This window comes from Bufo bufo, chromosome 10 (genome assembly GCF_905171765.1).
Source record: "Bufo bufo chromosome 10, aBufBuf1.1, whole genome shotgun sequence".
Taxonomy (NCBI): Eukaryota; Metazoa; Chordata; class Amphibia; order Anura; family Bufonidae; genus Bufo; species Bufo bufo.
In genome coordinates, this window is record NC_053398.1 from 22,888,664 (window position 1) to 22,904,753 (window position 16,090).

Sequence of the window (16,090 nt, forward strand, 5' to 3'; positions counted from 1 at the left end):
TGCTCAAAAAAATAAAGGGAACACTTAAACAACACAATGTAACTCCAAGTCAATCACACTTCTGTGAAATCAAACTGTCCACTTAGGAAGCAACACTGAGTGACAATCAATTTCACATGCTGTTGTGCAAATGGGATAGACAACAGGTGGAAATTATAGGCAATTATCAAGACACCCCCAATAAAGGAGTGGTTCTGCAGGTGGTGACCACAGACCACTTCTCAGTTCCTATGCTTCCTGGCTGATGTTTTGGTCACTTTTGAATGCTGGCAGTGCTATCACTCTAGTGGTAGCATGAGACGGAGTCTACAACCCACACAAGTGGCTCAGGTAGTGCAGCTTATACAGGATGGCACATCAATGCGAGCTGTGGCAAGAAGGTTTGCTGTGTCTGTCAGCGTAGTGTCCAGAGCATGGAGGCGCTACCAGGAGACAGGCCAGTACATCAGGAGATGTGGAGGAGGCCGTAGGAGGGCAACAACCCAGCAGCAGGACCGCTACCTCCGCCTTTGTGCAAGGAGGAACAGGAGGAGCACTACCAGAGCCCTGCAAAATGACTTCCAGCAGGCCACAAATGTGCATGTGTCTGCTCAAACAGTCAGAAACAGACTCCATGAGGGTGATATGAGGGCCCGACGTCCACAGGTGGGGGTTGTGCTTACAGCCCAACACCGTGCAGGACGTTTGGCATTTGCCAGAGAACACCAAGATTGGCAAATTCGCCACTGGCGCCCTGTGCTCTTCACAGATGAAAGCAGGTTCACACTGAGCACATGTGACAGACGTGACAGAGTCTGGAGACGCCGTGGAGAACGTTCTGCTGCCTGCAACATCCTCCAGCATGACCGGTTTGGCATTGGGTCTGTAATGGTCTGGGGTGGCATTTCTTTGTAGGGCCGCACAGCCCTCCATGTGCTCGCCAGAGGTAGCCTGACTGCCATTAGGCACCGACATGAGATCCTCAGACCCCTTGTGAGACCATATGCTGGTGCGGTTGGCCCTGGGTTCCTCCTAATGCAAGACAATGCTAGACCTCATGTGGCTGGAGTGTGTCAGCAGTTCCTGCAAGACTAAGGCATTGATGCTATGGACTGGCCCGCCCGTTCCCCAGACCTGAATCCAATTGAGCACATCTGGGACATCATGTCTCGCTCTATCCACCAACGTCACGTTGCACCACAGACTGTCCAGGAGTTGGCAGATGCTTTAGTCCAGGTCTGGGAGGAGATCCCTCAGGAGACCGTCCGCCACCTCATCAGGAGCATGCACAGGCGTTGTAGGGAGGTCATACAGGCACGTGGAGGCCACACACACTACTGAGCCTCATTTTGACTTGTTTTAAAGGACATTACATCAAAGTTGGATCAGCCTGTAGTGTGTTTTTCCACTTTAATTTTGAGTGTGACTCCAAATCCAGACCTCCATGGGTTAAAAAATTTGATTTCCATTTTTTAATTTTTGTTGTCAGCACATTCAACTATGTAAAGAACAAAGTATTTCAAAAGAATATTTAATTAATTCAGATCTAGGATGTGTTATTTTTGTGTTCCCTTTATTTTTTTGAGCAGTATATATATATATATATATATATATATATATATATATATATATATATATATATATATATATATATATATATACACACATACACACACACACACACACACACACACACACACACACACACACTCCATTCATTGATCTCTGAGCCATGGAAAGAAACCCCTTTTTTCATGTGCATTTTCCATACTTCTGCAGTGCCACCTAGTGGCAAAGTGTGGTACTGCACCAGCATGAAGTTTACATATACATTAGGCTGGATTAGGCATAGTTACCTCCAGAGGGTGTGAATTATTGTTGGTTACATTACAAAAAAAAAAAAAAAGGAGTGTTAGCTTCACCCGGACAGAACAGCCACCTTGTAAGTTACAGGACAGATGACGCACATGGAAACGAAGGGGGTGAAGGGCGTGAAATGGAAACTGCAGCCCACGATCCAGAGACATGCAGTCTGTGACGCGCCAAATATTTTCTGTATAAAAAGTAGTTTTTTCTTTGCAGAGGATCCTGGGAGTTCAGCTGAAAAATTAGAACACTGCACAGCAAGTCTAAACTAAAGGGGTCAGCAACCTGTGGCACTCTAGCTGCTGTGGAACTACACCTCCCAGCATGCACACTTGCTTGGCTTTGGAAATCCTATAGAAGTGAATGGCGCATGTTGGGAGTTGTAGATCTACAGTACCTGGAGAGCCAGAGGTTGCAAAACCCCTGAACTACAGCATGTGGATAAGCAGGGGGTCCGAAACCCAACCCACTACCGATCCTTGGTTACGGCTGTGCTGCTCCCATTCACTTCAGTGGAAGAAGTGCTGCAGTAACCAGCAAGGTCCACTACACGGTAGCTGGAGCTGCTTCAGATCAGCTGATCGTCGGGGGTGCTGGGTGTCGGATCCCTGACAAGCTGATATTGATGACCTAACCTAGGGACAGGTCATCAATTGTTTTTTAAAGGGATTACACAAGAATTCCAAAAAGGGGCATTTCCCCCCAGAAACAGAGACACTCTTTTCCAAGGTTTTGTTTGGTATTGCAATACTATACACATCCCATGGACAAGAGTAGGATTAATATCTCATCCTACAAAGGGTTAAAAACAGTTGTTGAGATTAGAAAAAACGTGGCTGCTTTATTTAGAAAACAGCACGACACCTGTCCACAGTTTGCCTGTGGTACTGCAGCTCAGCTCCACTGAAGTACACAAGGATGAGCTGCAGTACCACACACAACTGTAGCCGTTTCTGGGGGGGGGGGGAAGCAGACGTGTTTGTAATAGTCATTTCATATGCATTTTGAAGTTGGACCTATCATTTTATACATTCATTTGGCCAAAGGTCCGTTTAAAGGGGTTGTCTGGTTTATAAATACCCATTTTCAAGACTATATTTGGAAATTCTAAGTTAATAGAGCCGTTACCCTCGTTTCTTAACTAGGGTGGAGAGCGGCTACAAAGAGCATCTTCATATTTAATCTTAATATGCTCACAATTCTTCGGAGCTCAAAATCTTGAAAATTGAATCTGCCTGCAGCTACCACTAGAGGGAGCTCACTGCATTGAGATTTAGGCAGCTCCCACCGAACTAGTGAGCTCCCCCTAGTGGATGCATATGTACATACCAGTCTCACAAATGGCATTGATAAGAAAATAACCTTTCTGATGAGATGAACGTCCACAAAGTAATAATTAGGTTCATTTATTTTCTCAGATCTGATCGGTTGGGGGGGGTCAGTCCTCCTCACAACGTAACATTCTTACACGGACGCTCATTTCCTTACATTATATAGCACAAAAAAATAGAAGCTCTGTGCAGCGAGTATTTACACCATGTATAATCTTATCTCTAGTTAAATATTTCTGGATAAATTAAAATTCTGTATAAAATCTGTAAAGTGTCAGTGATTACAGGCAACTCCCGGTCCAGGCCATGCTTGGTAATACAGATAGAGGTTAGAGGGCAGAGTCTGTGTCCTGGGTGACGCCATGCTGGTAGTGACAGGGTACGAGGCGATGCGTGGTTAGACACACAGACGACAATGAGGGGTGAGGAAGGTGCAGATGCCCTCAGATTAGTCTGCCCACCTGGTCCAGTTTGTCTGCCTCTTTGATGGAACTGTTGTTGGGGGTCTTGAAGTCGCTCTTCGGGGGGCTGGCGTCCACAGGACATACGTAGTCTGTGGAGTCGTCCAGCTTCTTCTTGCGCAGGTTACCAAAGTGAGAGAGTCCGAGTTTCTTTGGCTGCAATAACAAAAAGGAGGAGGAAGGGGGATTCAGGAGGGATTTTCCACCGCGGGATTACGGGCATGAAATCCATAGTGTTTACAGCAGCAGCAGCAAAGAGGTACAAAACTGCTGACAGATGCCCTTTAAAATCTTATCCAATGACACTGGCTGACCCGTTACATGTGCGCTCGGCAGCTGAAGACATCTGTGTTGGTCCCATGTTCATATGTGGCCGCATTGCTGAGAAATAATGATGTTTTACTATATACAAATGAGCCTCTAGGAGCAACGGGGGCGTTGCCATTACACCTAGAGGCTCTGCTCTCTCTGCAACTGCCGCCCCCTCTGTACTTCGATTGACTTTAGGAGAAGTCAGGGTCAGATGTGATGAGCAAAGCGAGCTTCGGATTCTAGACCCAAAGTCGCTTTGCTTAAAACTTCGGATTAATGCTGCACGGAGAACCGTCTCCGTACAGCATTAAAACGTACGGCCTCCAATGAGGCGGTCAGTTTTTCGCAAAGTCTCGCAAATCTTTGGTGAATAACTTTTAAAATGGAAAACCACTTTAAATCTTTTATGGGAAAAGATTCAGTAGATCTTGTTTTTTTTATTCATTTACATTCCTGCTCATTCTGGGCTTTGAAGTCCAGGAGGCGGAGCTATCAGTGATTGACAGCCTTCCCTCTAGGACTCTGTATACAGAGAGAGCTGTCAATCACTGATAGCTCCGCCTCCTGGACTTCTAGTCCTTATAGGAAATATAGTGGCAATGTGTAAGTGTTGTTGTATACCCTATGAATGAAAGGATGCTATTGTGCAGGATGGAACAGGATCTTTTCTCTGGTCCAGAAAAATTAGCCAAAAATCTAGACACTGCTCCTCATCAAATAATATCTAGTTCTGCAGTCCTATGTAAAACCGCAGAAAACAGATTGCTATAAATGAATCGGCTATTCAATGTGACTAAGGCCTCATCCGCACAGCCGTTGTTTTGGTCTCCCGAGAAGACTCCTTCTGCACTGGAAAGCAAGAAGGGATTATATTGTCAGCTGCCAGAGGGAGAAGGAGATGGATTCTGTCAAGAGCTAAACCCCAGCAGCACAAAGGGGACAACATAGATGCAGAAAATGATGAAAAATGAATTTTTTGTACACTAAAAACAACTTTTGCTATCAAAATGATTTATGGGATAACCCCTTTCAGTAGCCTCTGTTGCAACCAAGAATGTTTCCATGCACTGACATTTTCAATCAACTTTCAACAAGATCTGGGGTTCTGCAAGCCAACTACCCTCCCCCCCCCCCCCCCCCCCCCCCCAATAGGAGCATTCGTGGACATACCCGGACTTTGGCAGTGGTAGACAGGGCTGTGTAAGTGGTAGAGTCCATAATCTCCCGTTTCTCCTGTTGAGCTTCTGGACCAATCAGCAGGCTGAAGTTTGTAGCTAAATGTCTCCTCAGTAGGGTCTTCTGGGGTGGAATGTTTAAGAGCATGGCGAGGGTATCGGAGTTAAACCGCGGTTCAAGGATCTGTTCAAACAAAGACATATCCATAACAAAGAGGCTCCCAAAATCACAGGTAGGTTCTCCTACAAGGACACGCTCTGCAGCACAATATCTTCAGATGGGGCTTATAGCACCCTTCATTCTAATGAGCATGGGGCATGAGAATTACACAGACAGAGCACGGGAGCTCTGAAATATTTCTTTCTGCCTGCATGCAGCCACCACTAGAGGGAGCTAACTGGATTTAAAACCACCAGTATTAAAAGGTTGGAAATATTCTACATATTTCCAACCAGCTCCTGGATCTTAATATTTTCGTCATTGCATGTAATAAAAAATTTTGTATAGCCGCTGAGTTATTCAGTCTATCTGTATAGCGCCACCTGGTGTTTGTTCTATTCCACTCAGGTGGTCACATGTGCTCAAGTTAAAATTGTAACCGTCATTTCAGTTTATTTTTAATATTTTTTAGGGATGGGGATTTTTAAAATTTTTTGTAATATACTTCTCTAGAGGCTAGAGTTATTCAATGAAATCTATCTGTATGGCGCCACCTGCTGTTTGCTCGTTTTCCAATTTCTCTGTCCTGCTCACTGAGGTGGACGCAAATGCTCACTTTCACCAGCTGCAGCAGAAAGGACGCACCCCCTCCCTGTGATGCCAGCTTGAAATAAATCTAGAAGGGCAATGAATGGGGAGATCTCTGGATCCATGCGAGGTACAGGGCCGGTTCCAGCTTTGTTAGGCCTCTTTCACACTTGCGTTGTTGGGATCCGGCATGCACTTCCGTTGCCGGAGGTGCCTGCCGGATCCGGAAAAACGCAAGTGTACTGAAAGCATTTGAAGACGGAACCGTCTTCCAAATGCTTTCAGTGTTACTATGGCACCCAGGACGCTATTAAGGTCCTGGTTGCCATAGTAGGAGCGGGGAGCGGGGGAGCGGTATACTTACAGTCCGTGCGGCTCCCGGGGCGCTCCAGAATGACGTCAGAGCGCCCCAAGCGCATGGATCACGTGATCCATGCGCTTGGGGCGCCCTGACGTCACTCTGGAGCGCCCCGGGAGCCGCACGGACGGTAAGTACACTGCTCCCCCGCTCCCCACTACACTTACCATGGCTGTCAGGACTTTAGCGTCCCGGCAGCCATGGTAACCACTCTGAAAAAGCTAAATGTCGGCTCCGGCAATGCGCCGAAACGACGTTTAGCTTAAGGCCGGATCCGGATCAATGCCTTCCAATGGGCATTAATTCCGGATCCGGCCTTGCGGCAAGTGTTCCGGATTTTTGGCCGGAGCAAAAAGCGCAGCATGCTGCGGTATTTTCTCCGGCCAACAAACGTTCCGTACCGGAACTGAAGACATCCTGATGCATCCTGAACGGATTACTCTCCATTCAGAATGCATTAGGATAATCCTGATCAGGATTCTTCCGGCATAGAGCCCCGACGACGGAACTCTATGCCGGAAGAAAAGAACGCAGGTGTGAAAGAGCCCTAAAGATTGTCATGTATAGGATGATTTTTTTTACATTAATCATGGCATAACTCCTTTAAACTGAATGGGAGCTGTATACATCTGTATGCAGCAACTCCCTCTAGTGGTGACTGAAGATAACAGCGTTATGGCAAACAGGGACACCCTGGGCACATAGAATTCGCCTGCTCTTCCACCATTGTTTAGGAATATATGATGATAATATGCATGTCTTACAATAAGGCCGCCGTGAACTCCACTTCCGCGCAGATTCGGCGCGTATTCGGCCAGATCTGCAGATCTCAGCCACTCCATGACTCGGTGGTTGGACCACTGCACCACTTCTGATGGGGAGATGTTATTCTATCAGGAAGAACAGATTAGGTACACCATCACTAACGGTCAATGTATAGATCACGCTTTACTTGTAATGACTTACCTCGTCGGCGGGTCTCCTGCGCAGGCAGTTGGCGTTGAACTTGTTTGCATGTAGTACATGGATGGCACATTTAATACTGAGATGGTGCAGCTGACTCGTGACCTTCAGGAACAGGAGATCATTCTGAAAAAAAAAGAAGAGAGTTCAGATCACATGAGATGAATAGATCAGAGCAAACATTAAACCGTCTGCGCTTACACTGCAGTCTCCTCAAAAACTGGCTGAGCATGCAAGTCTTGCAGCTACAGGTAGCGGCCACTAGGGGGAGTTTGCTAAGGATTATATGAGGCAGCTGCAGGCAGTCAGTGTTCTAATTTATGGTGGTGTCAAGGGAAGCAGGGGGCTAAGTGCACTCTGTCCCAGAAAAGTGCACCAAAGATATAGAAAGTTTTACTGTAAAGTTTTCTTACAAGTATAGTTGCACACCGAGGTTGCTTACATAACAATGTAGCAGAGAGGAGTTTGCCATTTTGTCCGTTTTAACAACTAAATCTGGATGCTCTTTTTAAGACGTGGCGTCGCACACATTTAGTAGAAGGTTTGGGCGCGTAGCCATAGTAGGAAGCACAACCCGACCTCGGTGCTCAAGGGGTCCGAAAGGCCCCTCTGCCACATGAGATGCCCGTCATTGTCACATAGTAGGCGATGGGCCTTTTTCCCAAATTTTTTTTTTGCAATGGGGACTGGGAGCTTTAGGTTTGGTTGGCGGTGCGCTGCTTCTAGGTCTAGGCCTCCATGAAGAAGAGGCTGAGGACAGCCGGGACCCCAAATAGCGGGTCTCATGATAGTTTTATTCATTATGGTGCCGTATCAAAGTGTGCCAAAGCCAAAAAAAAAGTGGAGGAAGAGTGCGACACATCGCTCACAGGGGAGGAAGAGTGCGACACATCGCTCACAGGGGAGGCCGCATTTCACACGTTTGTACGGATCTGTGAAAATACGCTAGAAAAAGATTAATTTTATCCGTAACCCATGTTAACTGACCCTATGGCCTGTTAATGCCCCTCAAAAAAATTGTTAAAAAATGTCCGCCATGCACAGTTACATGGGTTAAAAACGGTAATTAGCCTTCCAGAGACAGTAGCGCAGGAGGAGGGGTCAGCGGGACCTATACATGGGACACCCCACAGCTGTCACCGCTCCTAATTAAAAGTCAGTCTCCACTTAAAGGGGGATTACACCTAAAGTATGTGCGGGCAGAGGTATACCTAGAGAAGGTATTCTGTGTGCACAGTGCCTATAAAATATATTAACCCCCTACACAAGGCACTTCCTAATGTATTGCGATTTTCCATATTGCCTCCATTTATTATTTCTCCATCACATTATACACTGCTCGTTTCCATGGTTACGACCACCCTGCAATCCCGCATCGGTGGTCGCGCTTGCACACTATAGGAAAAAAAAGTGTCGGCCTATGTGCGCTCCCGCTGTCCCGGGCCATCAGAGAGGCCGGCGCTTTTTACCATAGTGTGCAAGCACGACCACTGCTGGATTGCAGGGTGGTCGTAACCATGGAAATGAGCAGTGTATAAATGTGATGGAAAAATGAATCCAGCCAGCAAAGGAAGCAATATGGACAATCCCAATACATTAGTAAGTGTCTTGTATTAACTTTCTCTACATGATAAATGCCACTTACTGAAGTGAGAGAACCCATTTTATGGTCCATTCACACGTAATACACCCGGCTGGCACCCCCCCCCATAGAACTGCGGACAAGAATAGGGCAGGTTCTATTTTTTGCGGAGCTGCGGCCCTGGAAGTTCGGGGCCGCGGCATGGAAATGCGGATAGCACACTGTGATCTCCGCATCTTTTCTTTCCCCATAGAGAATGAATGGGTCCGCACCCGTTCCGCAAAATTGTGGAACGGATGCGGACGTATGAATGGAGCCTTCGGTTTCATTGACTGACAGCAAGCACAGATATTCAAAATGTCAGGGGACTATTATCTGTAGAACATAATTATACAGTGCTGCAAAACACTTTCTGCTTGAACTTCTCAAGGCTTTCAGGATCTCTGCTTGCTGTCCTTCAATCTCCAAGGTTTGCTTCCAGGGGTTAAAATTCTGTGCCGGTCATGTGAGGGCTTCTTACAAGACCCATCTCTGATAACTGTACTGGAAAGGAGCCCTGCATCTGTGTGTCCCTCACATGACCAGGACAGAATTAACCCCTGCAAGTAAACAATAAAAGTTCCTATTGAATGACAGCAAGCAGAGATCTTAAAATGCTTGAGGAATCGATACAGAAAGTATATTATAAAATTGTACAACTTTTCATTGCACAAATTTACCGCGATATTCCATAAAAAATGGGGCGATTTCCCTTTAAATCTTATTGGCACATAGTAATGTTTGTTCTCCGAGCGCTCAGGGAAGGGTTCTCACTTCCTGCTGCACATTTTCTCCCCTCTCCCAGGCCGGCGGCTGGATTACCACATCCCTTTTTTAGCACCGACGCTCTAAGCCTTTGCTTCCTCCGCTCCCGGATTGGCTCTTTATGGGCCTCGTTGGAGCACCTGTTTCTGGACCCCCTGAGGAAAGGATCACATTTTGCCTATGGCTCCGTATCCCAGTTACTGTTCACGTTGCCAGGCAAAATATTTACACTGCAATAAGAGACCTTCACATGGTGCAAACGGTACAGCGCAATCGGCCGCAGGCTGTCGTGAATGCTGAGAGTTGTGGTTTTGCAACTAGCTGGAGAACTAACTACCTGGTTAGTGGATAGGCAGCCGCATTAGGAATTTCTGCTACTTTTGTTGAATAAAAAAAAAAAAAATTTAGCAAAAGGAGTTATGAAGAAAACAAGAGTTGTAATGCAATCCTAAATATGGCCAGCAGGGGTCACTGTGCTCCACCTAAAAGCCTAGGTTCCAGCAGAAGTCACTGGGGCACATTTACTAAGGGACTTACGACTATTTTAGAAGTAAAATAGTTGCAAGTCCCCCTTTTTTAACAGGCCTTGGAAACAGGTGTAAAGGTTAGCGAAAAACTATGCCTGCCGTCGTTTTTACGCCAGGCACAAGGACTACCACAGAGGCACCTCATTTATGACCATGCACATGAGATTAATCTAATGGTAGCGCAAGGGGGCAACTAAGACCGCCATAAAAATCTGGTCTTAGTAAGTCTGCCCCACTGTGCTCCATCTAAAAACCTGGGTTCCAGCAGGGGTCGCTGTGCTCCATCTAAAAGCCTAGGTTCCAGCAGGGGTCACTGTGTTCCTGGGATCACCAATGTTTAGCCTGTCGGTGTTTTTCCAGTTGCAATCTCACACTAACAGCAAGCAGAGATCTTGAAAGTGGTGACCAGGTTCCAGCAGGGGTCGCTGTGCTCCATCTAAAAGCCTAGGTTCCAGCAGGGGTCGCTGTGCTCCATTTAAAAGCCCAGGTTCCAGCAGGGGTCGCTGTGCTCCATCTAAAAGCCCAGGTTCCAGCAGGGGTCGCTGTGCTCCATCTAAAAGCCCAGGTTCCAGCAGGGGTCGCTGTGCTCCATCTAAAAGCCTAGGTTCCACCAGGGGTCGCTGTGCTCCATTTAAAAGCCCAGGTTCCAGCAGGGGTCACCAATGTTTAGCCTGTCAGTATTTTTCCAGTTGCAATCTCACACTAACAGCAAGCAGAGATCTTGAAAGAGGTGATGAACTGATAAAGTTAAAGAGCTTTTGGTATTTTCTTTATTGGAATTGCTTCCTTTTGCAGCCACATGGGACGGTTCTGCTGCAGATTTTCTGCGTCCGACATAGCGGTACAGACTTCATACTGCGGCAACAGATTTCACTCTGTGCATTGCAAAGGGTGAATCCGGGCTGGAGATCTTCAGTTTAAACGGACATGCTGCAGATTCAAAACACGCACTGCAGGTCAAGCTAAGAGCGGATACCACGACGCTAATTTTCCACTGCTTGTGCATGACATTTTTAAAAACATTGATGCTGCAGTAAATACTGCAAACCTTCTGCATGCGATTCTGCAGCATATTGACTATGGGTGGGCGCTCTGTCAGGGTGTATCTGCAATCTCCCTGGTAACTTGATCCGGGGCCCAGGCCATGTCGGCTGAGCAGCACTATCAAGAAAATAATACTAAATTAGGGAATTGCTATCTGGGCAATTGCCAAACTCATTCTTACCGATGCATTAAAGGAAAAGCTACACTTTAGAGTAAGCAGGGTTCAGAGGCGGCCAGCATGGGAGCATGTCCAATCTACTGACCCCCGCTGAGGTCCCCTGCAAAAATAAGGTCAAAGGTTCCCCAGGACTTCTTACCACAGTTAAGTATTGAAGCATTCTCCCATCAACACGGGCTTCGTGGAACTGGTCCTTGTACTGCGGCAGGCCGATGTCGTCTAGCCATCCTAATAAGAAGGGACTGTGTTAGACTGGAGAATAACCATTTGTAAAGTGGCACTCCGCCTTTCATGTCATTAGGAAACTGCCTGTACAGCAAATCCCTGACATATACGTGCATCCAGTGATCAGGTATGGTCAGGAAGGCAATGCCCACAGCTACCCAAAGCATTGGTATTAAGGACTATGCTGATCTTATAGCAGCCTCTAGGTGGAGCTCTAACAGCTTTCTGCAGCCTGTCATCTGAGGCCGGCAGTCTGTAGTCCGCTTTTAATTCATCCACTATATGTGGATATACGCAATTTAACAACCTCTAGCCATATCGCTATTCAGGCCGAGCGAGGAGGTCCCCGTTTGGGGATGGCACGTCTTTGCGTCAGGACGGTGATCTGCTCTGTATGGGTCTGACCACGTAGCGCGGTCGTGTCGTGGTGGAGTACAGTTAAACCAATGAGACCGCACGGTTTAGTCGTTCTGCATGGTTAATGGCCGAGCGGCACCCACAATACCACGTGGCCATTGACAATGCAGAGCAACTAAACAGTGCGGTCTTATTAGTTTACACGAGACCACGTCACAACTTTATTCATTCCGCCTTAATTGGGCAGACTAGATGGGCCAAATGGTTCTTATCTGCCGACACATTCTATAATAGAAGTCTATGCGCTGCAAAACGGATCCGCCCAGTTTCCGTTATGCAGGGGAGGACTCCGGATCAGGAGAGGACTACTCCCCTGCATAACAGAAACAGGACGGATCCGTTTTGCAGCGCATAGACTTCTATTATGGCAGAATGAATAACTAAATTTTTCCAAAGGCACTCAGTCATAGAATTGCGTTTTGGTCCGCTGTAACGGAATCCATAACGCAATTCTGCTTTTACCAGTAAACGAAGTGTGAACGAATTTCAAAATATGAAGTTGGCTCATCTCTAGTCTCCATGTAATGCTACATTTCCCCTGCCGTGTCCGCTGCTGGAAATGTGTGGCTGCCTGTGGCTTCCCTTGGTAATAACAGACGGACCCCCCACCACCACTTTTTTTTTTAAAGGGGTGACACATCCCCTTTAAGAAGTATCAAGCATGCAGATTAGGAATTTGCTGGAAAAGTAGTTGCAACCAATTTATATATTTTTTTTTAACAGTTCACATTAGAAATTTCCTACCGTTTTGTAGCCACAGCACCTACGCAGACCTATGTGTAGTCATGACTACAGACTACAAACCTTGTCTGGTCCAATCCTGCAGTCATAATCCCTTCCATGAGATACGACTTGATGGAAAGATGTATAAAAGCTAAGGCCTGCATTAGAGCATAATGCCAAAAACAGTAGGAGACCAATAGCAAAAATAATTGCAACGGTTTTTTACGCCCTTTATATCTAGAAAGCTAAATACACTTACGTGTCACCCACATGTGATCTAGCTGCCCCGATTTTTCATCTTTTTTGGAGCTGATGGCGCTGATGGCCAGCTGCAACTTCTTTCTGTGCAGTGGATGTTTTATGCCAAGTTCCTTTATTTTAGGGCAAAAAAAAAATAAAAAATTCAGTTTTTTGGGTCTAGGATAGCCCGAGCCAACCCTGGGGTGCCACGATGATATCTCACCTTCTCCAGGCTCTGAGGTGTGGCCGTTAGCAAGGTTTGACCCGAGGTCACCCACTGCCGGGCAAAGATGACGTATTGTCCCAAGCCAAAGTCCTCCAACCAGTTACAGACCTGCTCGTTACTCCACTGAGCAAAAGGGGCGTTATAATCACTGCAAGAAAAAAAAAGAAAGCGTAACGTACAATATCACTGGAATGCATCTTTTTCAGATAATAGGCGTTCTGCATCGTAGACTGGCCAGAGCCCTTGCCTCATCCATTTGAGCGCGAAGAGTCGGCCGCTGCCATCTTGATTGAAGATCTAGTGCGAGATCTTACGCGGCCAGCGGTGACATCATACGTCACCGTGCACTGGATTTCATGCGAGATTTTCAATCAAGACGGCGGCGTCCAGTTCTTCGCTCTCAAACGGATGATTTTATTTTTTACTGCTGTTCAGGGAAAATCGAAGCACAAGGAAATTCGGTTTTGCAGCGAATTGGATTTTCCCTGAAATTCGGATTGAAGAAGCTCAACACTACTGAGAACCTAAAAGGGGGTGTCCTCTTCACAGGGACAACTAGGTTAGCAAAGCCTGTAGGCAACCAGGGGTCCGCCTGCCGCACCCAGTTTCCCACTAGGCCATCACTGCGATCACTCCTATCCATATTTATGACAAATTTTGTTTAGTTTTTTATTTATTTATTAAGAATGTGAAATTTTGATTAAAAAAAAAAAAAAAAAAATTGCCCTCCACCTCACCCACTTTGTCCAACGTCGGAAAAAGTGGAACAGTTGCTTCATAGATCTAGGAATGTATACAGTTTCCATTTACTTCTTTCTACTTGGCCAAAGTGGCTAAAACGAGTCACGCGCTTTGGAGGACCCAATATGTCCGTGCATTACATGGACATCCCACTGATTTCAGAGGGAAGATTGTAATGCTTTATTTCTCCTGTGGGGGTGCTGTAGGTTAACTAAACACTTGCTGGTCAGGTTTGCCCATCCACTGGTGGGGGTCCAAGCACTGTGACATGCTTTGATCAGCTTAGGCGACCCTCCAAAGTATACAACATACAGATTACCTATTTTTGCTGCGGGGATCATTGGTTCTCGAGAGCCTCGGTCCTGCTGTAGCTCTCATTCCCCCTCTTTTGAATTCAGACAATCCTAATTCATCTGTATGGAAGTTTCCTGAGGGCGTTCTCCTTAATCTGCAATGGAGAAGACATGAACACGACATATCTTACTATAGCCTGTAACCTGTGTCTATAGATGCACAGCACAAAATAGAAATGGGACCTTACTTTCCCCAAAACTTTTTGATGCCTTTTGGGCTCTTCTTGCCCTCGGGAGACAGCGGTGACTGTGGGCCGGATTCACTTCCCCCAGAAGACAGGTCATTAAAGGTGATGTCCAGGTTGTTTTCCGTTTCACCTGTATGAGGAAGTACATGGTTACAATGTATGTTATACGAGGTTACATATAGTCCCCCTATGAAGTGGATGGTCCTATAGGAGGAACAGGCTAATGGCAGCTCGTGCATGTCGATCATACAGTCCAGCACCAAGAAGGACCCGGACCCGAGCATGCCGCCATTAGATGGGAGTATATGGCACTACTGTCTGTAGTTACAGATATTGAGTGGTATAAGATTTTGCATTAGTCCTTTGTATTCAAAATTGCATGCTCAAGTCGCTGAACCTCAGTCTGCCCAGTGATGAGCGCCATACTGTGCCAAGAACAACACTATATGGCGGCATAGTACGCCCCTGGAGGCAGCTATAACATTTAGGCCTTGTCCCCTCTCCTGACGTGTCCGTTTTAGTAACTAATTGCATCCTCCATGTAATAACATCTATTGTTAGGACTCTATGTTGTGCAGTTCCTCTATTATTCCTGCTAGAAATTAAGAATGAATTACTAGCCGTTTGCAATGAAGGTCCAATTGGGTGTTATTACTTGGGTGTGTGTCCCTGCCTAGTCTGACACGAGCAGCAGTATTTGGATAAAGAGCAACTGTCAACAGGATCAATCCTATTAAGCCAGGTATACTGCCTGGTGGGGTTGATCCTGCTGATTAAGCCGATACATATCGTGCGAAAATTAACTGCACTGAAGGGAGGGGGCCTAGCCACTCGGTGCACCACTGTTTTCCAGTGCACTGAAGCCTTCATTTGCATAGTGGATAACTATGGTAGCCTACCAAAACTAACTGGATAATTTTTTTTTTTCTTGGAAACGCTGCAACCAATTTTCACAAGACAGGTATCCTATTAATCAGCAGGATCAACCCCACCAGACAGTATGCCTCGTATAATAGGTTTTTCTGACAGGTGCGCTTTAAGTAAAGGCGGTGGGAGTAGCTGACTATCTTATGTGTATTAGGAACCTCGAAATCTCACCCGAGAGATGATGATGATGATGTCAGGAGAAAAAAAAAAGGATCAGGTAGATTGAATTTTAACATGCCTGATCCTCTGTTCTGCCACCAGAAGCACCTGGCAGTGGCTTACTCCTCTCCCCACAGAGAACTCTGTATGTTACAGACAACATCTGGATTTTTTTTCTCTTTACAGGATTTTACAATGAAAAAGTATAAAATCTACTGCAAAATCCATTGTAAAATTCATTTTTTGCCGAAAATTCTGCAGCGGAAAAATTCGACATGTGTACTAGTATATAATAGTAATCTAACATGTATAATATAATAGTAACCCGAGGCGTAGCTACCATAGCGGCAGACCATGCGACTGCTAGGGGGCCCAGGGCAAGGGGGGGCCCATTCTTATTTGGGATTATCTCCTCTTCTACTGGGGGTGAAAACTTCCTCTAAAGCAGGGGTGCACAACCTGCGGCCCGGGGGCCACAGCCGGCCCTCGATACCATTCTGTGCGGTCCCCAACCATCTGGTAACAGACATGTATGTCTATGTCTTGTGGCTACTTGCATATAT

At 46.3% G+C, this 16,090-nt stretch overlaps 1 protein-coding gene across 7 annotated transcripts in view; it reads right to left on the minus strand.

The window, feature by feature from the left end:
• Window positions 1-3,235: 3,235 nt before the first annotated feature.
• PPFIBP2 (PPFIA binding protein 2) overlaps window positions 3,236-16,090 on the minus strand; it is a 191,428-nt gene continuing 178,573 nt past the window's right edge. For all 7 annotated transcript variants that reach the window (XM_040409255.1, XM_040409256.1, XM_040409257.1 and 4 more), the window contains 9 exons: window positions 14,442-14,571; window positions 14,220-14,348; window positions 13,157-13,307; window positions 12,953-13,064; window positions 11,468-11,556; window positions 7,197-7,319; window positions 6,995-7,120; window positions 5,120-5,308; window positions 3,236-3,793 (listed from right to left, as the gene is read on the minus strand). In XM_040409255.1, coding sequence (XP_040265189.1) covers window positions 3,620-3,793; window positions 5,120-5,308; window positions 6,995-7,120; window positions 7,197-7,319; window positions 11,468-11,556; window positions 12,953-13,064; window positions 13,157-13,307; window positions 14,220-14,348; window positions 14,442-14,571 — 1,223 coding nt within the window. In that variant the 3' untranslated portion in view covers window positions 3,236-3,619. The remainder of the gene's footprint in view (window positions 3,794-5,119; window positions 5,309-6,994; window positions 7,121-7,196; window positions 7,320-11,467; window positions 11,557-12,952; window positions 13,065-13,156; window positions 13,308-14,219; window positions 14,349-14,441; window positions 14,572-16,090) is intronic.